Consider the following 25160-nt stretch of genomic DNA (forward strand, 5'->3'; position numbering starts at 1 on the left):
CTGTCCAAGTGAGGGATCCTATCAAGGCAAAGCTAGAAAGATGGGCTTTTTATTGTATCATTTAGTTTTTTATTTTGCTTAATTACATTTAAAAACAAAAGCATATGTAAAATGTCATGTCCACTTCTCAGGGCCATTCATTCAAGGTGCTTGGGATCTTTTTGGAAGTTCTAAGTGGCCTAGGGATTGGATATCTGAGAGATCCATCCTTGCCCTATATCTTGTGGTAGAGAAGTGGACAGCAAGACTAACTGGACTGAGCTCTCAATGGCCAACTGCTCAATGACCAGCATTATAGAAACAGATCAACAAACACTGTTAGAATGTCTCCAGCATCTCTTTATTCACTACAGGGAAGTGTTACAACAAAACTCAACCAATTATAAAGAAAATACTTCAAACCGTTCCATGTGCAAACAAAAAGGAACAGTTATCTCCCAGCTGCACATTAAATGGCTACTTTTTCTATACACCTTAAAGGTGTTCTAGGCACTTCACAGATAGTTGAGATAATACGGTCCATGCTCCTTGAAGCCGGAAATCAAAGGACTCCATTCTCCATGGCACCCTGAACTCCCATCGGGTTCAACGGGTCTGATCCTGAAATGGTAACTTTGCACAAAGGAACACAGGACTGGAAGGGAGTGCCTGAGTTATCGAGTTCAGTCCCCTGCTATTGCAAACAACTCTCTCACAAATATACAGTAACTCCTCACTTAAAATTATCCTGGTTAACGTTGTTTTGTTATTACATTGCTGATCAATTAGGGAACATGTCAGTTTAAAGTTGCACAATTCTCCCTTATAATGTTGTTTAGCAGCCACCTGCTTTGTCTAGTGCTTGCAGAAAGAGCAGCCCGTTGGAGCTAGCTGGTGAGGGCTTGGAACCAGGGTGGACCAGCAGCCCCACCCCCCCAAAATCAGCTCCCCACTCCCCTAAATTCCTTGTGTGGCAGCCACCCAGCAGGCTATCAGTTGCCAGGCAGTTCAGCTGTCCCTCCCACCGCTGCCACGTGCTGCTCCTGCCCTCTGCCTTGGAGCTGCTCCCAGGAGCCTCCTGCTTGCTGTGCGGGGTGGGAGGGGAGGGAAGCAGGGCGGAGGGAGAAGGGGTGCTAATGTCAGGGTGTCACCCTCTCCCACCCTGCTCCTTTACCCCATCCACAGAGTAGATGGGACATGAAAGGGCTCAGGACAGAGGGAGCTTGCTGATCTACTTAAAAAGGCAATGTACTTAGAGTGAGGTCAGCATACTTAAAGGGGCAATGCATGTCTCACACGCATACACTACGTGTGTCTCTGTTTCTCTCTGCCATGCTGTCTCTCCTCCCTCTATTCCTGCTGCTTTGTAGAATGTGAGGCTACATTAACAACAATGGGTTAACCCTTGAGGGCTCAACTGAGAACTAGTTAATTTAGCAGTGAGGCATTCCCTGGGAAATATCCCACCCTCTGACTCCTCCACCTCAACCAAGCTTCACGATCATCATTGCTCTGTACAGTATTACATTGTTTTTAAAACTTATGTTGTGTAGGTGTGTGTATACATATAAAATAGTCTCTTGTCCAGCAAAAAAACCTCCCTGGAACCTAAACCCCTCCCCCCCCTTTACATTAATTCTTATGGGGAAACTGAATTCGCTTAAAGTAGCATTTTTCAGGAACATAACTACAATGTTAAGTGAGGAGTTACTGTTTCTCTCAATAGAAGCAGGATCCAGCCCAATGGGAGTGGAGGGTGCCCAGCAACACCCAGGAGACACTCAGCACCCTTCAGGATCAGTCCCTAAGGACTCAAACTTCCTCTTATTGAAGTAAATGAGAGCTTTGCCCCAAATTTCAATAGGTACAGCACTGGCCTCTACATCAGATCAGGAACCCAACATAAAATAACAAGCATTGAGGGAAAGGAGGCGTGCCCTCCAGGCAGGGGGGTTATCTGTATGGAGAAGAGGCAGTTTGAGTGGACTCTTTTTGCATGTCTCTTGTTGGCTACTTCAGCTAGGTTTTTAAACAATACATGTACGTTAATTCTTCTTTGAATTCTCTTATTTGGTGGCTTCTCGCTGGCAAGTTTCTGGGAAGGAGGGACTTGGAAGTAGAGTAGGCGACTGATTACCCCAGTCAGGGTGGCTGCTCTCAAGCACAGGGGACATTCATGGAAGGAAGTGTGGGGACAAAGACTCAAGTTGCTTTGTCAGCCTGTCTTCTACAGAGAGCCAAGGGCATGGGTGGATATGAAAGGGTTTTCAGCCTCAACGTTGGCAGGTGGCAACCTCCTTGAAGCAGTCCAAGAGGGACTTTACTGACTGATTAGCAGTTGCGGTGGGTTGTTACTTCAAACTTTGTGCCAAAGTCACAATCACGGGACTCGGGCTTAGAGGGGCTGGGCCAAATCAGAGGAGTTAGATGAACAAGAAACTGTGAACGGAAGGACAGGAGCAAGTGTCCAGCTGGCGAACTCTCCTCCAGGTTCCTTTGCACCAGGGATTCCCCATGGCCTGCCAGTGCAGCAGCTGATTCCTGGAGGAACAAAACAAAAGTGGGGAGGAAGGGATTAGTGTATTAACTCCTTCAAGGACAGTACCCCAGTGCATGATGCATCAACACTAATGGGGACTCCAGCAAGGCTGCTAAGCAGGAAGCTGGCTGCTCTGTAGAAATAGCCAATCACCCAGCCGCTGTTTGAAATCAGCCAATAAATCCTGAAGCTTCTGTCTGACATCAGTCTGCACCCACTGGACCTGATTCTGATCTCACACAAGTGAAATCAGTATCAACTCTGTTGATACCAATGGGGTTACATCAGTGCAAAAGCAGTGTAACGTGAGATCACCATCAGTCCTCTTGTACTGAAGCATATGATGAGCTGCAAACCACAGGCAAAGTTCACTTCTTCAGTGCAGATCACCAACCTCTACTAGACCTGGGCAAATAAGGGATTTTTCGGTTCACTGGTAATTGAGCAGCTGAGGGAATAAAATAATTGTTACAGCTCAAACAAAATATTTTGTTTCAATTTTGAGCATTTTTTTAAATTTGATTTTTTTAATAAATTGAAGGAAATTTTGGAACATTTCAAACAAAAAATATTTGTTTCAAAAATGTCGATATGAAACGTTTTGATTTTTTAAGTTTTTTTCCAAACCAAAACAATTTGGTGAAATCTACAGGAATTCATGAAATATTTTGGTGTCGCCAAAAAAAGTTTTGTGCAAAAAAAATAAATTCACCCAGCTCTAGTCTCTTCTGTATCCTGCCAGCTTTCCTTGGGCAGAGCTCTCACTGTCATCCATAGACACTGCACGAGTATGTTATGCAACACAGAGCCATGCAGCACGGATCTATTTGTATGGCAGGAAAAGAGCAGAAACATCACCGTCACCTTCTAAACTATTTTCTCCTAGGTTCTGAATGTTCCCAGCAAGTTACTGAATGTGTTTATCCTGAACTGACTAGAGAAATGTTCCATTTTAAGCAAATGTTTTTAAATACTTACCCTGATGTGTAGATGTAGTCTTTGAGAGTCGCAGCTCACATTAGACATACTCGTGCTAGCTGGCTAAAAACAGCAGCGAAGCCATGGCAGCACAAGGTAGCACATGCCCACAAGGTTCAGGAAGGCTTGTATACAGCGCAGCTATCCTGTGCTGACACTTGCCACTGCCCATGCTATGCTGCTATTTTCAACACGCTAGCTTGAGAAGAGCTAGCAAGAGCATGTCTAATGTGAGCTGGGAATCACACCCTCGCTCTTGTTTAGGCGTACCCTTAATGTTAGTACAAAAGGTGCTGGCCAGACAGACAGGGAGTTTGAAGTTTAGCCATAGAAAAAAATAAAGCACGGGCGGCAGCATTGCAAACTTCTCCCATTACACGTGCACTACCACATGCCAACAGGTCTCAGCCTGGTCCTTTTGGAAAAGCACAGTTGCTCGTTCAGTCCTTGCCCCAGCAGCAAGAGCTGTCAGCAAAGTAGCCAGAATGATCCGTTGCTCTTGTTTGCTTTATCATTCTCAGAAGCCTGAATTATCACTGCCAATTGTACAGAGACAGCAGCACTGCTGGTTAAATGAGGTGCCATGCTCCAGGGTGCAGTTTTATACATCACACATGGTCGAGGGGAAATGAAACACTCTTTTCTGGCTTTGGGTCATTTCAAGGAACTGGGGTTTGCATAGGAAGAATCAAGATCCTAGATATTACAGAGCAGGCTACATACATGGACAGGTCCCACATGTATGGTTCTCCTCCTCCCCGGGCCACAGCTTTATCTTTAAAAGGCTTGATTCCTTCAAACAAAGTACACTTGCCAGCTTTGGCCCTGCCGATAGGAAACGCAGTCTGTGTTATGTTTAGAGGAATGTTCCCCCACTTCCCTATCTGGATGTACCAAGTGAAGCTGTTTGTGGGCGGCAATCACCACATCTTGTTTAAGACTATAAAGAACAGCTAATCCTCACAGACACTGCTCCCCAGAGCAGTTTGTAGCGCATGCTCATCACAGACATCAGTGCTTGTTGCTTAGTATTCTGAGGTCTGGTACCATTTAAAAAACAAAAAACAAAACCACCACTTCCTGTCTCAGATCACTGGATAACTTTACAGCCCTGTCACGTTGGGCTTCTTACCTCTTACCCTTCCATGAACAAGGAGGCCAATCAAACTCCTTGGAGCATCCCAGCTGTCCCCACTTACGTGATGGCTGCTACTTGGCCATCACACTGGGCACCTCCAGAGCTACAAGCAGGAGCTGCTACATCTTGAGCCAAAGACCCAAGGCTCCCTAGCTGTGACTAACAGATTCACATTCTCTGCAGGTCAGGCATAGAGAAGGAACCACTCGCTAATGGGTTACACAGGCAGCCTTCATAATCTCCTGTTAGTCTGCACTGGCTACTCAAATGCTTGAATTGTGCCAGGCTAGGCTGGGAGAGAGAGACAGAGACAGGAAATAATCAAAAGTACAACACCGCTGCTGAATTTATTTTAAACTCTCTCCCTGAAGTTTTACTTCCTGACAATCATTCTGGGAACAAGTAGTGAATTAAATGCTGGTGCCAGCTGTCAAACCGACAGCGTTAGAGGACTGAAGTGTCGAGATGGGATGGGTGTGACCCAGGCACCAGCTGCACACGCTTCCCTCATAGTGCCTCAGCCAGGAGCTGCAGTGACCCCCTTCTAGGAATGGCAGATAGTTCAGCCTGCATGATCACCAGAAAATAGATCAATTTATCCTATTAGCATAACTGGAACGGTTACATAGGCTAAAGATTGAAACCAGTGTACTTTGTGGGGAAGGGAGGTTGGGTGTACAGGATGAAAGTTCTACTTAGATCTGGCCAAGTGCTCACTAATACTGCAAAGCTGTATCCCAGCCCCTGCCAGCTGCTGCTGCCTGCTTCACCCGGGCTCACAGATTCTGGCCTGAGGAGTTTAGCAGGACAAGAGCTCCCCTAAAATGTTTCAAAACTCAGTCGATACTCTGATATGTCTAGCTACTCTACTGGAGCGGCAATGCCCTCCAACACACGTTTCTCCCATCCCACCTGCTCCCCTTCCTTCTCGGAGATCATGGCTGACCAGCTCCATATGCCCCTCCTCACATGCCATCCCTGCCTCCATCCCACTTGGCCAGTCCTTAAAGCCTATTTCTGGAAGGAAGTGAAAAGGGAGCATCATGCACCAGTGCAGTGCTAAGACATGCCCATATAAGACATTCCAAACAGGTCTCAGCTCCACCACCAAATACTGTGAATCGCACACAGGACAGCAATTAGAGAAATCAATAAAACTGGCCCCCATAACTTGCATAATATTTCATGGTAGCTTTAGGAAGAGCTATCATCTAATGTGTGAATCATAAAAATACTTCCCACCACCCCAGAAGAGATCCAAGCCCCATTGCCCCTTCAAGAAGGTAAGGCCACACAAATCCAGTTGAAAGGAACAAAAGAACCAACAAAATCTCTTACCCTGAAGTAAAAGCTAAAATGGCTCAAAAACTTGTTAGGAATTCTCTTTGCTTTCAAACAGCAGGGGGAGTTACGGTGGGAGATGAAAGGATTGAGGTGATGGGGAGTCAAGGAATGAAATGAACGGAAACAAGATGACTGTGAAGGCTGGGATTATTCTAATCACTCAGGGATTTTAATTTATTGGGGGTAATCAACCCATTAAGATTCCATTAAGGATTTCATCACAGAAGGTTTGCCTTGTTAAGGGCTAGAGCAGTGCCTTGCCTTTAGATTATTAAAGGTGAATTCATTTTTTTTTTAATCTCTACATGGTTTCCTATTCATTAGTCTCTTCATCATAACTCTGCAGTGCATAGCACCCATCCCCCAATAACAGGAATGGCGTTATACACAATGGCATCCCAATGGATTTGTAGGCTGCGCCATCTTGCCTTCAGTTGGCCAACTGCACATTCCACCACCAGCCTGAAACTGCTAATTAAGCTTTCTTCTGCCAGGTGCTCTCACATCAGAGTAGGGCTTCAAGAACCAGGGCAGTAGAAGGTAGGCTCCCAACATTAGGCACGGACACCTCACTGAGATACATTGGGCCAAAATAAAGTCCCACCTTGTCCAAATTTGAAAACAAAAGATCACCAGAATAACCTGGCATCGTGCACCCTGCTGGTGTGTCCCACGTTGGTGCCCATGAGCCTCTATCCATGGTCAAGCAAGGCCTGCGTAATGATTGAGTACGGTCCTTTCTGGTTTACATACTCATGTGCACTGGGTGGAGGCAGACGATGGGCATGTGTGCCATCAGCAACCCCAGCACCGTTCAGAAAGCCCATTCTCTCAAAGCCCATGATTAAGGCTAAGATTTTGTCAGGGACAATTTTAGTGAACGTCAGGAACGGCTCACGGGCAATAAACAAAAATTCACAGAAGCCCATGACCTGTCCCTGACATTCACTAAAAATATCCCTGACAAAATGAGATGGTGGGTTCAGCACTCACTACTGGTGGGGCTCCAGGGTCCTCTGCCTGCAGTGAGTCAGAGCTCTGGGATCCCTCTGCAGCGAAGACATAACCTAAGTGATATTAGGGCTGGTGGAAGGTGCCGGATTGACAAGCCAGAAGGCTATCCCCAAAACAGATGTGACATAGGCAGCAGCAGTGAAAGCTTCCCCCATCTGGCCCCAGTGCTATCTGGAAAGACCATCTCTAGTGCTGCAAGAGGCATTCACTGTCCAAACCCCATTGAACCCTTGGACTCCTTGACAAGATGGCCAACTAGTGCCAATTCCCATGATACTTATTTGATTCAGCTTGGAAGCCAGACTGGTCAAGTTCACTATGTTTTATATCTGTTTCACTTCCCAGTTTTTCATGTACCTGGAAATGGATTAGCTCAGCAACTCATCTCATATACACCACTATACAGCAAACAGATGGGAACAAATTCCATCTCTGCTGAACTCAAAAGGATTCAAGCCAGCTCCTTAGAGATGAAAGGCACCATGGGTGAAATCTTGACTCCATTCAAGTCAACAGCCACACTCCCACTGGCTTCAACGGGGCTAGAATTTCATTCCATATTCCGTTAACACTGCCCTAAGCTTGCCAGTTCTCCAGGTTGCCATCAGAGATTACTATTTTTAACAGAGACAATGCCGTTTTTCTTGCCCTATACACTGAAGTGTTAAAGCTGAGCGAATGACCATCTTCCCCTCCCCGCCCCCCTCCCTCCAAAATCAGTTGAACAAAACATTTGTTTTGGGTCAAAACAAAACATTTAGTTCAATCCAAAATGACTTTTAGGGTTTGTTTTACTTCTTTTGTTTTCAGGTGGCTTTTTAAATAAAAAGAGCTAAATTTCTAAGCAAAATGTAGTTTGAAAAGTCAAAGTGTTTCCTTTCGAAAGTATTGAAAAAACATTTTAGCTTTTTGGAATTTCCTCCCCCCAGGCAAAAAACTTTTTACTGACTTTGACCCAAATGTGCAAATAGTTCCAGTCAATACAAACCTGCATTTTTCCATGAATAAACTGTTCAAAAAAAATGTCACTCAGTTCTATAAAGCTATGAATGTAGATGATGTTATTCACCAGACAGTCTGGTAAATGAGGAAGAGTCTCTTTCCACACCCTTGGGAAGGAAACTGGGCTGCAGATATTTTTCATTTCACCTAGTTCGATGCTCTTCTTTGGCTCCAGGATTTCCAACAAAATAACTATTACACCTTTTAGTTCCACTGACCACATCAGCTGGGTTCACTGCTCTTTATCTAAAGATCTCTGCAACTTTCATACTTAAGCAGGGGGAAGAGTGGGAAGAAACGAATCCAACATGACTTGTTCTCATTAAAAGCCATGGGCAGCCTCTACCTAAAAAGGCTATTACTGGCTGCAGTAGGGGTGTGTAATATATAGCATGTTTTCAAGCCTCATAATCCTTGTTTATGGTTAGTATTTAAAAACAGAGCTATTCATTTCAATATTAAAGTTAGCTACAAGCAAATACTCACAGCCCTGCCACACAGTCATTTCCAGTGCTGGGTTGCCCTGCAGTTCCACAATGGGTTTTTAAATATGTTAAAAACAAAATTAAATTCCACCTGTTACACAGACGTAACTAGAAAAGGAACTGTGTGAGAGAAAAGTGGAGGGGCAGTGGTGTCTAGTGGCTACAGCAGGGCATTGGCCAATCAGGACTCTATTCCTCCACTGACTTACTGTGTGGCCACAGGCAAGTTCTTCCTCTTCTTCGGCCCACCTGTACAGCATGATTAATGCCTGCAGAAGCAATTTGAGATTCCTGGGTGAAAGGTGCGATAATGCAAAGATTTGTTTTGATCTCCAGTTACACTGGCTACCAGTCCTCAGCACCAGAGTCTGGGGTCAGGGAGAAACACACTATTCTGAACCACCCAGTTAGGGTCACTTGGGGAAACACAGTACAGATCTAGATGAGCCACAGGTCCACTCAAGTGAAGTAAATGGTTCTTCTAACCAGTGCCAGCCTGCAAATAGATTTGGTTTTATTTGCTGGCCATGGGACATTGGTCAGATAACAGGAGAGCCTTTAAAAAAAAAATCATGACTGTGCTACTTAAATTAGGAGGTAGTGAGATTTAGTGGACTAATCACAGGAGGTCCTGAGTTCCCATGCTGGCTCCGCCACTGGCTTAGCATGCAACCTTGGCCAAGACCTTTCATCTCAGTCTCTCTCTCTCTCTCTGTCAAATAATGATTATAGTATCACCTACCTAACACCTAGTGTGCAGTGAGGATTACTTAATATATGTACAGGGCTCTGAAGATGTAAAGTGAGAGGTGAGCACAGGGTATTATTAAACTCTCCAAGCAGCTCAATGGGGAGGAATATAAAAATCCAATCTGAAGAGACACGAAGGCAGGATTCAGGGCTCTTACTTATCGCTTCCACTGCCATCCCCATAGCAATGCAGACTCCTGGAATCCAGGGCCGGGGGCTGGCACTCCACGCAGGCCGTGTGCCCCTTGCTCAGATATCGCATCCACTGAGTATAGGAACCGCTCCCCTGCAAACAGCCTTCCGTGATGGCTGTGATCTGGAATTCGACACAATACCTGCAGCAGAAATGACAGTCTCAGCTAGCTGAATAGCTGCATTACAAACCTACCAGTGACCGAGCGACCCAGAGCAGACTGGGAGAACAAAGATCATTTTTTAAAAGAGGGGAAATGCATCACAAAACACACCATGTGCATTTATTCTGACAAGTTAGATTGAATAGCAACACTCAGCTCTAACATAGGTGCTTTCAACCTACAGATACCAAAGTGCTTCTCAAAAAAGAAGGTAAATATTGCTGATGACCCTTTTACAAGTAGGGAAACTGAGGTACACAGCAAGTAAATGATGCTCCAGGAATAGAGCTGATGTCCGCTGACTGCATTGTTCAGGGGACGGTACTGCCCCCAGTGCTTAGTTTCGATTATTAACAGTAATTCTTCATAGGAGACTAAGACATGTCTTGTACAATAATTCATAACAGCACCCAACTCTCAAGTAATTGGAGGTCTTTGTATGGCAATGTACTTGCTTTGAAGTGGGGTGAAGCTGCCATCTTTTTTATTAGAATTATCGGGCTAACAGTCAGACTTAGCACTCTATTTGTGCCATGCTCAGATCATGCTGTACTGGTGTTTTTAAACAAACCTTAGAGGAAAGGCTAAGAACTGGCCTTGTTCAGTGAGGAGAATGGAAATTTGAGGAGGTGGCAGTAACTGTCTGCAAATATATCACAGAATGGGGTTTTGCACAAGCAGGGCCGGCTCTACTGTTTTTGCTGCTCCAAGCAGCGCACCGAACTGCCACTGCAAAAGGCGGGGGCAGTCCGTGTGCCCTTAGGGCAGCTCGCACGTTTCCATAGCAGCTGAAGACAGAAGCTGCGCCGCCGCGAACAAGTGGACTTAGAAGCCGTCGCCGAAACACCACCACTGTGGAAACACGTGAGCCGCCCTAATGGCACACGGACTGCTCCCGCCCTTCCCGGTGGCAATTCACGCGCTGCTTGGGGGCAAACACACAGGGACTGCAGCCCCCTGCAGATTGCCATCCCAAGCACCTGCTTGGGAAGCTGGTGCCTGGAGCCGGCCCTGTGCACAAGCAGAAGCTTTCCCTGCAGAAGCTTAAATGAGGATGATGGATGTATGCACATTATGGAAACTGGTGCACGCGCAAGGGTGCGGAACCAGCAAGTGCACAGCTGCCGAAGGGTGCCAGAGGTACCAATATCCTCCCTGTCACCTGCCATTCTGTAAGTGTCACAACAAAGAAAACCCCTCCACAGGAGCTTGAAATAAGATGCCACAGAGAATCACCAGCCTGCAAAACCGAGTAAGGCAGGAGACAAGAAAACACACAGCAATCCCTCTTAGCGGTCTGCTACATGGGTCTGCAATAGCAAAAGCAACCCCTACAGGGACGAGAAGCAGGGAGACAAAGCCAAAGTCAGCACCCTCACAGATTTTAGTTCTTTATGGTGAGCGTAAAGGAGGAACGTTTGCCAAATTCGTGGCTATCTTGAGAATCCCGGCCTGGCGACTGATCAGCACTCGCATGTCCGTCTCTCATGGGATTTAAAGTGCACGAGAGCCACATGCAGAACCTTGATGCTTGCCAGTACCCGCACTGTGTAACGGTGACATTGGGGGAAAATGTGCAGCAGGAGCTTAAGGGAGCCAAGCCTATCAGCTGGATCTCCCTCCAGCTCTTGATGCAATCGAGCCAACCAGTACAATAACCTGCCTCCTACACAGCAAGCATGCCCAGACTCTGCTCTGCTGGTACCCAATAGGGCAATTTACCAAGAGCCCAAAGGGCAAAGCTAATTTGCATAAAACGGAGCCAGCTGCACCTGGTTTCATGTTTAATACAGAGGTGCTGCCCACAGAGACTACAGCTCCCAGCATGCTGGAGCTGGACCCTCCTTAGCCCACACTTTCCCTTTAACGCTGAGGATAACTGTGGTTCACACTGTAGCCCAAATGGCTGTCACCATTACAAAGCTGAAGATCAACTGTAAACAATTAAGAAAAACTAAGATGCACACAGGATAAAAACAGGGGGTCCATAAACGCACTCCTCTTTGACAGCAATTAACAGGCATCAAGGGCCTATACAGTTGAGATAAGACATTCCTACATCAGTGATTGATTTATTCTAAGTACCATGACAGTACCAGTGCATACACACATTTTTCTGACTATTTAGGCCATGGTCTATGCTGGAAATCTATTCATGGTAAAACAAACAGCAAAGAGCACAGCGAGACAGAACTACCCTGCCAGCAAGCCCAGGCACATGATGATGGGAGAAAAGGGCACAGGACCCAGAGAGAAGTAGGTCAAGGGAACAGGCTGAAATGACTGCGCTTTGATTATGGGATGCTAAATAGCAACAACTACAATTTAGCTCTCCCCATCACGCCAGCTTTACATCTGTGGAGTCCCGCTGACCTCAGTGGGGTTACTCCTGATTTATACTGATGTCCCCAAACAGAGAGTCAAGCTCTTTATTTTGTGAAGTTGGTGCTGCACTGGAATCAGGCTTTAAGGGTTTGCAAGATCTGGACTTGTAGATTCGGTGTTTCCAAACCTGCACTTTAGGTTTCACACTAAATTGTAAACCTGTGTTCACACTTACTGAACCTGGTTCTTGCAACCATGCTAATGAATCCATACTGAACTACCTGGACCTTCTGACTGGGGTCTTTGGTTGACCTGTGGCCACATTGCAAAATTTCACAGAGGAACTTGAGTTTGACCCGCCCGCGGCCCTCTCCCCCCCAGCCAGCCAGGTCATAGGACTCATGTCCTGATTTGTATGTGGACAGAAGGGGAGTTTGGGCTCAAACCTGAGTCAGAGCCCAGGCTTAACATGCCATGTAGACATAGTCTAGAGGTCTTCATCCTGTTGAACATTTGCTCTCAGACAAGACCCTGGGTGCAATCCTGCACATGCTGAAGCCAATGAGAAAAGGTGTGTGAAGCGTGATTACACTGCAGCCCCCTACTTACCCTGATCTTTCATTTTCACTGGACGCAGCTCTCTTTTTCCTTGCATTCCCATAACCTCCTGTAGTTATTAATGCTGGAACTGTGCACAAAGAGAAATAGCATGCATGGTAAGTGACACTACTCCACTGAGGCCACTTGTGCCTGTCAAACAATAAAGACTGGGGCTCTGATGGTCTTTAATGGCACATAATTTTTACTTTGGCAAGAAATCAAAGACAATTCCATATTATCATTGAATAGCCAGCATTTGATTGGAGATAAATTTATATTCATCCCCTTTTACTGCCTTTTATCAGAGCAGTGCCAACAATGGAGAACAAAATCACGGTTAATTTAATAGCAACTCTCAGCAGGTTTGAGAAAGCCGATTTAAAATAAACCTGAACTATTAAATCCACACTAATAAAGAAGTCAAAGCCAAACTCCAGTTCCAGAGACATCAGCAAAATAAATAAATAAATCAGTAGTCAGCGGAGTTACACTCATAGAAAGTCAATGTATTCAAGATCAAATCAGCCTTTACTCCAGATTTACATCAGAAACTGGCACACAAGAGAACCTGGGTGAGGAAAGATGATACTTTGTCTCTGATGGGTGCCATTCCTCCATGACTTTTGCAGCTGATTTATAAAACTACTGCTCAGCACCTCCTAAGGCCAAATTTTCCCTCCTACTTATAAGAATTTTCCTCAACTGACTTCAAAGGAATTACTCCAGATTTACACTCACAAGTGAGATCGGAATCTGACTCCTGGTGTTTTACTTTTGAAACATACCAGATTTACACTAAACAGCATGTACGAATTAAAATAAAGGTCCCAGAAAGGATGCCCACGAACCCCATATAAAAGGTTAAATTCGGTTCTCGGTAATGCTGGTGTAAATGCAGGGTAACTGTACTGACTTCACTGGAGCAACTCCAAATTTACACTGGTGTAACAGAGCAGAACTAGGCCCAAAGGCTTTATCTGCAAATAACTCCAGCCAACAAACACTGTGAAGAAGGTTTAGTGGCCAGACCCCTGGATTCAAACAGGCCCTCTTCAGCCCAGGACTCAGCCATGTGCCCAAGAGGTTGCGTTTTCAATGCACTTACTAAGGGACTGTTTGCACTCAGCTCCTTCCTGGTTCCAATACTCCACACAGCCAGCCTTCTCCTCCAGAGGAGGACACGCCTTGCCTCCATTTCTAGGCTCCTGCACAACGTGTCTCCTCCGAACTCGATATGTTGCCCGGCAAGGCTCTGCACAGCCACTCCAGTCACTCCACTCGGATACAGCACAGGAGACCTCTGAGAGTGGGGTGAGAAACAACAATGTAGGCTGCAGAAATTGTTCACACACAAGAACCTTCCCCTAACTAAAGCTGCGGGATGCTGAGTTTGCAGCCAACCAAGACTGCCTGCCATATTCGGTCACACACAGAGCATTTCCCAACAGTTTCAATGAAAGGCCCCATGCCCATCGCAGGAAATTACTTGACCCTGGAGGAAGTTTCAACAACTGAGGCTGGTCTGTGTTAGAGGGTTTTGCACCCAAGTAGCTACACTGCAGCAAGGAAGCACTGCTGTAAAACGGTTATGCTTGTTTTTATGGTCAAGTGGCCTGTACACACACAAAAAGGTAAATTTACCCAGAATAATATTTTAGATTTCAAATAAAGACTCCCTCCTTACCCTTTTCAGTCACCAAAGCAAATATGGTAGAGAAGTCCGTGAAATCTGTCCCTGGAATGGGGTCACTGGGCCTTGTTCTAGTAACATAAGCATTACAATAATATTTAGTACTAGCAGCATTTCTGGGTTTATTCAGTGCATGTTTATGTTTTTGCTGCCTCTGTTACTGCTAATTCGGGTAATATTTATGCAGAACCACCAAGGGTTCCATCTTCCCCAGGGCCTCTCATCCACCTGGGTGGTAGTTTCTTTCAGGCATCAAGCAAACTTTGGACTAGAACAGAACTCTGGGGCATTGGTCCTATCACAACTGAATGAGTGCATGGTCCTTAAACTGCCCCATAGGCCAGGGATTCTCATCCATTTTCTTTCTGAGGTTCCCCCTCTCTCCTAACAAGTCCATGGCCCACCTGTGCCACAACAACTGTATTTCTCCATATAAAACCCAGGGCTGGCCTTAGGGGGTACCAAGCATGGCAACTGCTCTTGGTCCCATGCCACAGGTACCCCCACAAAGCTACATTGCTCAGGCTTTGGTTTCCGCCCCAGGTGGTAGGGCTCAGGGCCCCATGCAGTAGGGCTCCGACTTTCTGCCCTGGGCCCCAGTGAGTCTAATCCAGGCCCTGTTTGGCAGACCCTCCTGAAACATGCTTGCAGTCCCCCAGGGTCCCCCGGACTGCTGGTTGAGGAACACTGCCATAGGCTACCTGGGAATCACAAGCTGAAATAGCTACAGGACTAAGTAGCAGGGGGAACAATTAAAAAAAAAAAAAGGTATTGGAGATAGTTTTGTTGAGTGACTAGAGCATAAGACTGAGTGTTGGGAGAACTGGTTTCCTATCCCTGGCTGGCTCTGCCACAAGTTTCCCTATGTGACCTTGGCCAAGTCATTGCATCTCTGTGCTTCAGTTTCCTCATCTGAGATAGGAATAAATATTATAATCATTTATTTGTACTGTAATAGCACCTACAGACCCCAATCAGGGCTGAGAGCTTGCTAAGTGCTGTAGAAATACACAGTAAAGAGATGGCGCCTATCCGAAAGAGCTTACCATCTAAGACAAGAGACAACAGGCAGATACAGTCAGACAGACCAGAGAGTACAAGGTAAGAGTGAGATGACAATGAACAGTCCATCCCATGAGCTGCTTTTAGGTGCATGCTCATCCCAAAAGCTGCTTTGAGATAAAAATTCATCAACATTTGTAGAGTAATTTGAGATCCTCAGAGGCAGGACACAGCTCTGGATTGGGACTCAGGAGTCCTGAGTTCTATTCCCAGCTCTGCCCCAAGCCAGCTGTGTGACCCTGAGCCAGTCATCTCCCCCTCTGCAAGCCTCAGCCTCCCCATCTGTAAAATGAGGCTATGGTACTGACCACAGGTGTTGACTCTCTCATTTCCCCTGAGGTGCTTGATCCCCACTCCACCCCTTCCCCCAATGCCCCACCCCACCTCTGCCTCTTCCCACCCTGCCAAGTTCACATCAGTCAAGAACATGTCCCAAGTCCAGTTCCCATGCTCTACTCATTAGATTACTCCCCCGCCCCTTTTTTTCCTTATCTGATGCTAATTTTTTCAGCACCTCCATAGTTTGAAATCAGATTCCTCATCCCCACCTCATTTTCAGTCACCACTCCCCTTTCAAAAACTTGATTCTGCTGAGGTTGCCACTTAACAGCCCCAAGAACAAGCAGCACTATGCAATGTGCTATGATTTTATTCCTCACAGAAGGATCCACTGCAGATCATTAGACCAGAGCAGACAACACATCATTACATAAATCCCTCATCAGGTCCACCCTGGCCCCCATCTTCCTGGACAAGGCTCTAACTTGTCAAAATTAAGTTCTGAGGTTTAAACTCACAATATCATGGAGAGACACGATCAGCAACTGCCCCGATGGTTCTATAAGGGGCTAAGAGCCTTCATTGAAGACAACGGACATGTGGCACCTCATAGGACTGAGCCATTATGTAGGAAAGTAGCAACATCAGTGCTAGACTGAGCATCGGTTTGTTGCACCAGCACCCCCCAAGATGATCCTGACAAACTCAGATCCCGCAGAAGAAAATCAGCGTATTATACAGTGTTTCATGAACAGCCCCCAAAAATATAGACTCAGACTTTAAAGTCAGAAGGGACCAATGTGATCATCTAGTCTGACCTCCTGCACAAAGCAGGCCACAGAACCCTACCCATCCACTTCTATAACAAACCCCTAACCTATGTCTGAGTTATTGAAGTCCTCAAATTGTGGTTTGAAGACCTCAAGCTGCAGAGAATCCACCAGCAAGTGGCCCATGCCCCACGCTGCAGGGGGAAGGCAAAAAACCTCCAGGGCCTCTGCCAATCTGCCCTGGAAGAAAATTCCTTCCCGACCCCAAATATGGCGATTAGCTAAACCCCTGAGCATGTGGGCAAGGAAAGAATTCTCTGCAGTAACTCAGATCCCATCCCATCCAACATCCCATCACCGCCCACATGGCATACTTATCTGCTGATAATCAAAGATCAATTGCCAAAATTAAGCTATCCCATCATACCATCCCTTCCATAAACTTATCAAGCTTAGCCTTAAAGCCAGATATGTCTTTTGCCCCCTCTACTCCCCTTGAAAGGCTGTTCCAGAACTTCACTCCTCTAATGGTTAGAAACCTTTGTCTAATTTCAAGTCTAAACTTCCTGGTGTCCAGTTTATACCCATTTGTTCTTGTGTCTACAGTGGTACTAAGCTTAAATAAATTCCTCTCCCTCCCTAATATTAATCCCTCTGATATATTTATATAGAGCAAGCATATCCCTCCTCAGCCTTCTTTTGGCTAGACTAAACAAGCCAAGCTCTTTGAGTCTCCTTTCATATGACAGGTTTTCCATTCCTCGGATCATCCTCGTAGCCCGTCTCTGAACCAGTTCCAGTTTGAATTCATCCTTCTTAAACATGGGAGACCAGAATTGCACACAGTATTCAAGGTGAGGTCTCACCAGTGCCTTATATAACGGTACTAATACCTCACCTGATGCATCCTAAAACCGCATTAGCTTTTTTAATGGCCATATCACATTGGCGGCTCATAGTCATCCTGTGATCAACCAATACTCCAAGGTCCTTCTCCTCCTCTGCTGCTTCCAACTGATGCGTCCCCAATGTATATCTAAAATTCTTATTATTAATCCCTAAGTGCATGACCTTGCACTTTTCACTATTAAATTTCATCCTATTACTATTACTCCAGTTTACAAGGTCATCCAGATCTTCCTGTATGATATCCCGGTCCTTCTCTGTGTTAGCAATACCCTCCAGTTTTGTGTCATCCACAAACTTTATTAGTACATTCCCACTTTTTGTGCCAAGGTCAGTAATAAAAAGGTTAAATAAGATTGGTCCCAAAACCGATCCTTGAGGAACTCCACTAGTAACCTCCTTCCAGCCTGACAGTCCTTGCAGTCCTCCTATTTCATCCCAGTGTATTTGACACACACCAGACTATTCTGTACCTGAATCAGCAAGAAAGGAAGCCAGTATTTCAGCCTTGGTCATTGTGGCATCTCTGCTTTTCCAGACAGGCCTCTGGATGGCTTCCCCAGCAGCTTTCTATTGCCAGCCCTTCTGTTCAGTAATTCTTTTCTGTCTGGGATGTGCAGGCTACCTCACATCCTGTCTATAATCACCACTCCCTCCAACTTCAAGTCTTCCTTGCTCAACTGAGAATAATAACTGGGACATTCACTGCCCAGATTGTCTGGGAGTTTACTCTATTTCAGTTTCATCCTGGTTTCCTATTTTAGAAAGTTCAGGTTCGTACTTCATAATCCAGAATCAACCTATCCACTCTCCATCCACCTTCCGCAGGTTCTGAGGCAGCTTTCTACAAACACCTACGTAGAAACCGTGTAGAAAGCCATACTGTGCTACAACAGCACATGTTCTATTGACAGACCCTGGCTTTCCATTGGACTCCCCAGATAGTTGCTTCTCTCTGCTGGTGATAATCATTCTCATGTCCAGATGTTCCCATTCAGCTTCAGTCCCATTCACTGTGAATCTATAGCACTTAGCTATGCAGTCTCTTAGTTTAGGGCCAGAGTCTGTAGGATGCTCACCAAGAGTAGTACTCCAGGAGTATCCCCCACTGAAATCGCCATGACCACTTGGGGCTTAAAGTACTACTTCAAATCAATATGGATGGCAGACTCTGACCCTTTATGCTAGGCTCAAATGCAAAGAACTCCTGAGATCCAATCCCAGCTCTGCCTTGAAGTTGGGGCCCAATCTTGAGCGGTGCCAACTGTCTCATCTCCAATTCAAATCAATGAAGAGTTCAGGGTGTTCAACACTTTACAACACTGGGCACTTGCCACGTAGCCTCAAACTAGTCACAATGCCTCCATTTCTTCTCCAGTAACACACAGATAATTTCTAGTTACTGAATTAACTTCATTTGAAACTGCTGCTCATATTGTCTTCAGTGTGTTTGGGGAGGTTCCCATTCCCTTTGAAAAGGTTACAAAAACACCACAACCACACACACACCCACCAATGTGGCATCATCCAGAATATGAACAAATCTGAACATTTCGTTTCTGTAGCCATACGTCAGTATCAGTAATTGGCATTAAAGAGCTAAATAGGATGCTGTTCCAAAGATGCAGCCATAAACCCTAAATGCTTATTGGCTTGTACAATGGCCAACATTAATCCTCTAATGAATCCTCTTTGGAAATCACCTGCTCTTTCAGCCAAGTTTGGCTTCAGGTATTAACACCACACTTTAAATATTTCATTGTAATATTACTTGGATAAAGTAAATCTGTAATGAGGAAAAATAATTTGAAACAGTCTAGAGATATGATTCAATATCAAATACATTTTAGTTCCTTGAATCCAGTACAAATGAACCATTACTAATATCTTTTCCTCCAAGTTATTCCTTTATGGAAAATGACCATGTAGCTCAGAGGTTTGAGCAGTGGCCTGCTAAACCCAGCGTTGTGAGTTCAATCCTTGAAGGGCCATTTGGGGATTGGTCCCGCTTTAAGCAGGGGGTTGGACTAGATGATCTCTTGAGGTCCCTTCCAAGCCTAATAATCGATGATTCTATGTATTTTTGGACATAGTTCAGTGGCTAGTACATTGTTATATCTACAATACACCACTAGATGGTACTGTTTCAAAATACTATCATTTATTTATACATCACAATAATCAGTATTCATAACAGGTGGTTTGCTGAAAATTTTGGCAGCTTTTGCAAAAGTGACCTATAAAGAGGGAAAATTTTACTTGCCTTTTTGGTTTATTTACAATGCATGAAAAGATTTTTTTTCCTGTAAATTTTATACATGAGAAATTTGGCCGTTACCATTCCTTGTTTTCTTGGAAGACTCTCTAGATAATTGGGAAACTAGGAGGAGCATTATATAACAAGTAAAGGGTTATTTGGATTACAGTAATGCCTGAAGGCTTCAGTCACGTTCAAGGGACCATTACGTTAGGTGGTATATAAAACATTTCAAGGAAAAAAAAAAGCAAAACAAAAAAAACAGTGCCCCAACCCAAGAGTTTCAGATTAGGTTATGAACAAGACTCAATGACTGACACACAACAGGAGACAAACAGTAAAGGAATCACATGGTTACATACATCAAGTATTGCACAGCCAAATTATTGGATTTTTTTAAAAACATACATATATAAAATCAGCTATTCCTGACTGCTGCTCAATCTAACCATCACTGGGAGTGAAACCTAACTGAGAAGAAACAGGATTGACAATCAATTATTGGATTTTTTGGATGGGGACCACATCCTGAAAGAAACCCTTCCCAAAGCCCCTCTTGTGGTCTTCAAACAACCCCCCCAACCTTGCAAGATCGTCATAAGCAAGCGTCTCAAAGTTCACCACCCTTGCCAGAGGAACAGATGCATAACCTACAGACAACACCCCTCCCACTCCCACCCCCTCAACATGCCTTTCAAGATCCGTCAGTCCTAGACATGCCTATCACAACACCTTACCCAGTACACTAAAATGTCCTACCACCACCTACGTGGGCAAAGTCAGAATCACTACACTCTCAAAGGAGCTCTCCGAGAAAAACGACGAGACACAAAAATACCATGCCATCTGTGGGTGAACACTTCTCACAAAATGATCACTTCACATGTGACCTCTCAGTCCTTGTCCTCAAAGGAAACCTGTGCCGCACCTTCCAAAGATAAGCCCGGGAGCTTAAATTCATGACTTTATTAAGACCATGGTTTTTAGTGTCTAACAAAGACACTGGATTTATGACTCATTATGGCAATCTCTAACCCACTAACCCTCTGTGTCCCATGAGTGCAGAGGTGTTCAAAGTGTAGTGGGCAGTTAATTCTATTTAGGGTGACTCAGAGTGCCAGCTTTCCCAGTCCTGCAGAAAAACTGAGCAGCTTGAAAGCAGGCCTCTTTCATCAACAGAAATTGGTCCAATTAAAAAAAAACAAACCACCTCATCCATCTTCTCTCTCTAATTAGGTTTTTGTTAATTCCAATACCTGGCATACAATTGGGAAGAAAGTTCTCCTGGTTAATAATTCAACCCCCAGTCTCTTCAGCTGAGGGCTGAGAACTCTTCCACTTCAGTTACCTAGTCTTCCAAGGAGGCTTTCAGGGAAGACGTGACTTGATAGTTCTAAACTAAGAAAAGCAAGATTTTAAGGTAAGGGGAGTGAGAGGTTATTTTGTTTGTTTCACCACTCCTCCCACCCACTCTGCAGTTCCTTTAACCAAGGACGTCAGCAGCAGGTCTACCCTTAAAATTCTGCAGTGGTGCAACTGCACTGCTGTAGCACTTTAATGAAGATGCTCTAAACCAGAGGTCGGCAACCTTTCAGAAGTGCTGTGCCGAGTCTTCATTCATTCACTCTAATTTAAGGTTTCGCGTGCCAGTAATACATTTTAACGTTCTTAGAAGGTCTCTTCTATAAGTCTATAATACAGAACTAAACTATTGCCGCGTGTAAAGTAAATAAGGTTTTTTAAATGTTTCAGAAGCTTCATTTAAAATTAAATAAAATGCAGAGCCCCCCAGACCGGTGTGAAACACACAAGGTGCTGCTGAATTACAATTCAGTCCACTGGCTTAGTGACCACGTACAGAAGCTGTTTGAGCTCTCAGAAGAGCTCCCCAAGGTTTTGAATAAAAGTTTCACCAGAACTGTCCCAAAAACTACAAGATCCAGAAGTACATGGTTACCTGCTCTTTTTGAAAGAGTTTTTACCAAAGCTTGCTTCTTTGAACCTGGAGCTTCAGAAACCTCAGCTAACAATATTTGATACCATTGAAATAATTAATACATTTAGAATGACTATCACCAACATCGTCCAGCACCTACAAGAGGAATGGGACTTTTCAGTTTTGTTTTTTTAAAACCATGAGCTTAGTCAGATTCTCAGCTGTCAGGATGAAAATGTAAAGCAAAAAGTCAGCTTAGGTATTCAGTTACAGCTGAATATTCTGTTGGAGGATCTTGAAAAGTGTTTCAGTGAGGAAAACTTTTTCCATCAGTACACCTTTGTGACTGACCCATTCAACAACTCTGGTTCAGCTTTTTTGCTGCAAACAAACTAACTGCCTTTCAAGACAAATTAGCTTCCTTTGACTCTTTGGACTCAAGGAATCTCAAATCCCTTATGCTGAAAATGTGAAGTGATTCAAGAATGAAAACATACTTCAGTCAGCCTGGTGGTACAGTACAGGAGTTCTGGAATAACGTGTACCTGTCTGAGGATACCTCCAAGCCCATCGCTAAAGTTGCTTTGCTGGTCCCTGTTTTCTACTACTGTGCTGTGTGAGAAGGCATTCAGTGCACTTCATTTCCTGAAAAACAAGTACTGAAACTGCCTTGCTGATCCTAACCTCCAAGTGTCTCTTCTAATTTCACAGGAGACCCAAGATCCTGCAGACTTTCCTTTCAAAGAGCTACTGAGTTTTTGCAATTAATCTGATCTATACAATGGATGTGGTAATACCCAGAACTTTTATCATACTGTATTTTAACATACAACAATAGGATTAGGTTTGTTCTTCATATCATTACTGGATTGGATTAATATTTGTCTTTCTGAAATAAAAGATGTGGACCTATTATTATTTGGAGTACTATTATGTCAAAGCATTTTTTAAAATTTACTTCAGAATTGTTGTACAGACAATCACTTCTACAAAAAAAAAGGAAGAAGAAGAAACAATAATAATAAAAAAAAGAAACAAGAACATGCAAAGCACTCTGAGGCCACCAAAAAAATTGTGAGAACCCCGCCCTAGGGCATGGTCACTGGGAATCATGATGTGTCTATACTTCAAACACTCCCCACATGTGAAACAGTTCAGTTCCCAGTGGGCCTGTGTCCACACCACTAAAAGCCATCCTGACATCTAGCACCAACAGGACAGACCCCCTCACTGGCAGCCTCAGCCCTGAGGAGCCAAGTCGGAAAAGTGACTGAGCTCTTCTCTCATCCCTGGAGTTAATCCCTCTAGGTCAGGGCTGAGACAATGCAGATGTTGTTTACATTGTTGCAATCCATGCTGTGCATGTTGGGTACACAGGGGTTTTCAGTCTCCAGAACTGCCAACCCAGCCCCTTTCACCAACACTAAATTCAATTTAAAAAATAATTAAATGAAGTCATTTCCCACAGGGAATTTTCCTTCAAAGTAGTGCTCCCAAGAGATCACGGAAATGTTTGCAAAACTTTGTTAGAGCAGAGCCAAATTGAGGGAAAATATGGAGACCGTGACTAGGACACTTAAGAATACTACCTGTGTGTGCACCTGACTCTGAGGAAATTGCTTGTGGGAAACAGGCAGGTGATTGCACCAGTCTCTGGACAAAGTTACCTCCCTGATTAAAGATTTGCACTTTGCTCTAAAGCATTTTATTGCTTGCTCCACTCCCCTGCCATTCTGAACTGCCTATCAATATGAAAACACAACTGCTCATGGACTGGGGCTCAGGATCCAACCCGGTCACATCCCAGCCTGAACCCACACAGAGTTTGAGAGCATGCTGACTTCTGAGGAGCTGTAGCAATTTACACCAGCAGAGGATCTGGTCCTAGATATAGCAATTCATTAATGAGAGGAAAGCAGGTCTTGTGATTTAAGCACAGGACTGGGACTCAAGAGATCTGGGTTCTTTCCCCATTTCTGTTACAGACTTCCTGTGTGACCTTGGGCAAGTCATTTAAGCTCTGTGCCTCAGTTTCCTTCTCTGTCAAATGGAGCTATTATTTCCTTATTCCACAGAAGTTTCTGAAACGTAATTAATACTTGTAGAGGTGCTCAGATACTATAGTGATACATGTATCACTAAAATAATAAACTTCACCTGAGCAGCCTCATGACTTGTCCTGAAGGTTAGTTGACCTTAATCTTAGAGGCAAATCATAAATGTATTATCATACTGCTGCCTCAGAAAGTTTTACCTACTCTTGTTATAAGTAATGCCCAGGGTTCCTATAACTAGAAGAGATGAGAGAAAACCAGTCTGTGTATTGTGTGCATTTGTGATGGCCTATTTGGGGGTTTCTCCTGCACAGCCAGTTCCCTCTGTTGTTGGGATGGGAGGTTACACACAGTAACAGGGGATGCTTCTGAAAACAAACACACATTATGGTCCCACACCATACCGAAACGGAGAGGGAACTTGGGGCAGGTGTGGGATCTGAAACTGCTCTTTAGCAACTTTCCGTTTTAAACAGACTAGATTACTTTCCAGTTAATGGCACCCCTTTAACTTCTAAACACCTGAAAAGGCAGGGGGGTGTTAAGAGAGACTGCAAGGCGTTTATCCCAAGCCAGAAAGGCGTTGCCCAGACTGTTACCGAACACCTTGGGCCACTGGGCATTTTTCAGATCGGACTAGGAGCTGCCCAGCAGCACAAACCCTAGTCAGTAAAATCCAGGGCAAAGTAACAAATATTGAGCCAAACCCTAAGGGGACCTGGCACCTCTTCCTGGCCCTCCACACGCACTGGGGGGCTTCAAGGAGACACATGGGTGCTCACTGCCTCACCCTGAGACCCACAGGCAGGTGGCACCTATGGGAGTCTGGCACTTTCAAAGCGACTTATGGGTGCTGAGTGCTCGGCACCTGGGGGTGCAGGCGCCTCTCCGGATCAGCCCCGCTGGCACAGCCCGCGCCCTCACCCACCTGGGCAGGCCTGCGGGTAGTCGTGGCAGCAGTCCATGGTGCGGGGACACGCCTGGTCGCAGTAGCAGGCGCCGTGGGATCGGTCCGGTCTCCAGCCGCTGCTGACACAAGCCAGGTCTCTGCCCCGGCAGCAGCGCCCCAGCTCGGCGCAGCCGGACTCCGAGCCGGGCGCCAGGAGCAGCAGCAGCGCGGCCGCCGCCAGCCAGCCGGGGCCCCGAGCCATCGCCGCGTCCGGCTCGGGCCGAGGGCAGCAAATGCAAACCGGGCCGGGCCCAGGCAGGCACCGCGTGGGGAGCCCGGCAGCTGCCGCCGCAGGGGCGCTGTCCCCAGGTGCTGCTGCTGCGGAGCAGGCGCCCGGGGGAGGCGGTGCCAGCGGCTGCTCAACCCATCGTCCCCGCAACGTGCTGAGCTCTGGGGAGGGGGTGAATCCCGCCGCACCCGGGGCTCCCGCAACCTGAGCTCAGCCCTGCGGCCGGCGATCGCGCTCGGCTCCCGCAACCTGAGCTCAGCCCTGCGGCCGGCGATCGCGCTCAGCTCCCGCGATTTAAAGGAGCAAGGCACCTTTCCCCCGGCCGGCCTCTCCCCAGCCAGCTCTGACACACCGGCCAGGACCCGGGACCCTCCTACTGCCCACCCCCCCGGTGCTCGGCGCTGGCGCCCTTGGACCCACGTGCCGGCGATCCGGCTCAGACTTGAGTGTTTCATCCGCACAGACCAGCTCAAAACTCGGCATTGCGGGGGGCAGGACTGTGGGACTCATTTCATTCA

At 45.7% G+C, this 25160-nt stretch overlaps 1 protein-coding gene across 1 annotated transcript; it reads right to left on the bottom strand.

Annotated features, from left to right (window-relative positions):
- Window positions 1-1076: 1076 nt before the first annotated feature.
- LOC115635026 (somatomedin-B and thrombospondin type-1 domain-containing protein-like) lies at window positions 1077-24615 on the bottom strand. Its single transcript, XM_030533216.1, has 5 exons — window positions 24393-24615; window positions 13616-13810; window positions 12520-12598; window positions 9388-9564; window positions 1077-2520 (listed from the first exon to the last, which is right to left on the bottom strand). The coding sequence occupies exons 1-5, from the start codon at window positions 24613-24615 to the stop codon at window positions 2403-2405; spliced, it is 792 nt and encodes a 263-aa protein (XP_030389076.1). The 3' UTR covers window positions 1077-2402.
- Between the last annotated feature and the right edge of the window lie 545 nt (window positions 24616-25160).

Source organism: Gopherus evgoodei, chromosome 14 (assembly GCF_007399415.2).
Source record: "Gopherus evgoodei ecotype Sinaloan lineage chromosome 14, rGopEvg1_v1.p, whole genome shotgun sequence".
Classification (NCBI taxonomy): Eukaryota; Metazoa; Chordata; order Testudines; family Testudinidae; genus Gopherus; species Gopherus evgoodei.

Bases quoted from the DNA above. Each gene is read 5' to 3' on its own strand.
- LOC115635026 (XM_030533216.1), bottom strand. From the start codon at position 24,615: ATGGCTCGGGGCCCCGGCTGGCTGGCGGCGGCCGCGCTGCTGCTGCTC. The intron at 12,599-13,615 runs GTAAGTGCATTG...CTTTGTGCACAG, and splicing joins TGAGTGCAAACAGTCCCTTA to TTCCAGCATTAATAACTACA. The intron at 2,521-9,387 runs GTAAGAGCCCTG...TTGTTCCTCCAG, and splicing joins GATGGCAGTGGAAGCGATAA to GAATCAGCTGCTGCACTGGC.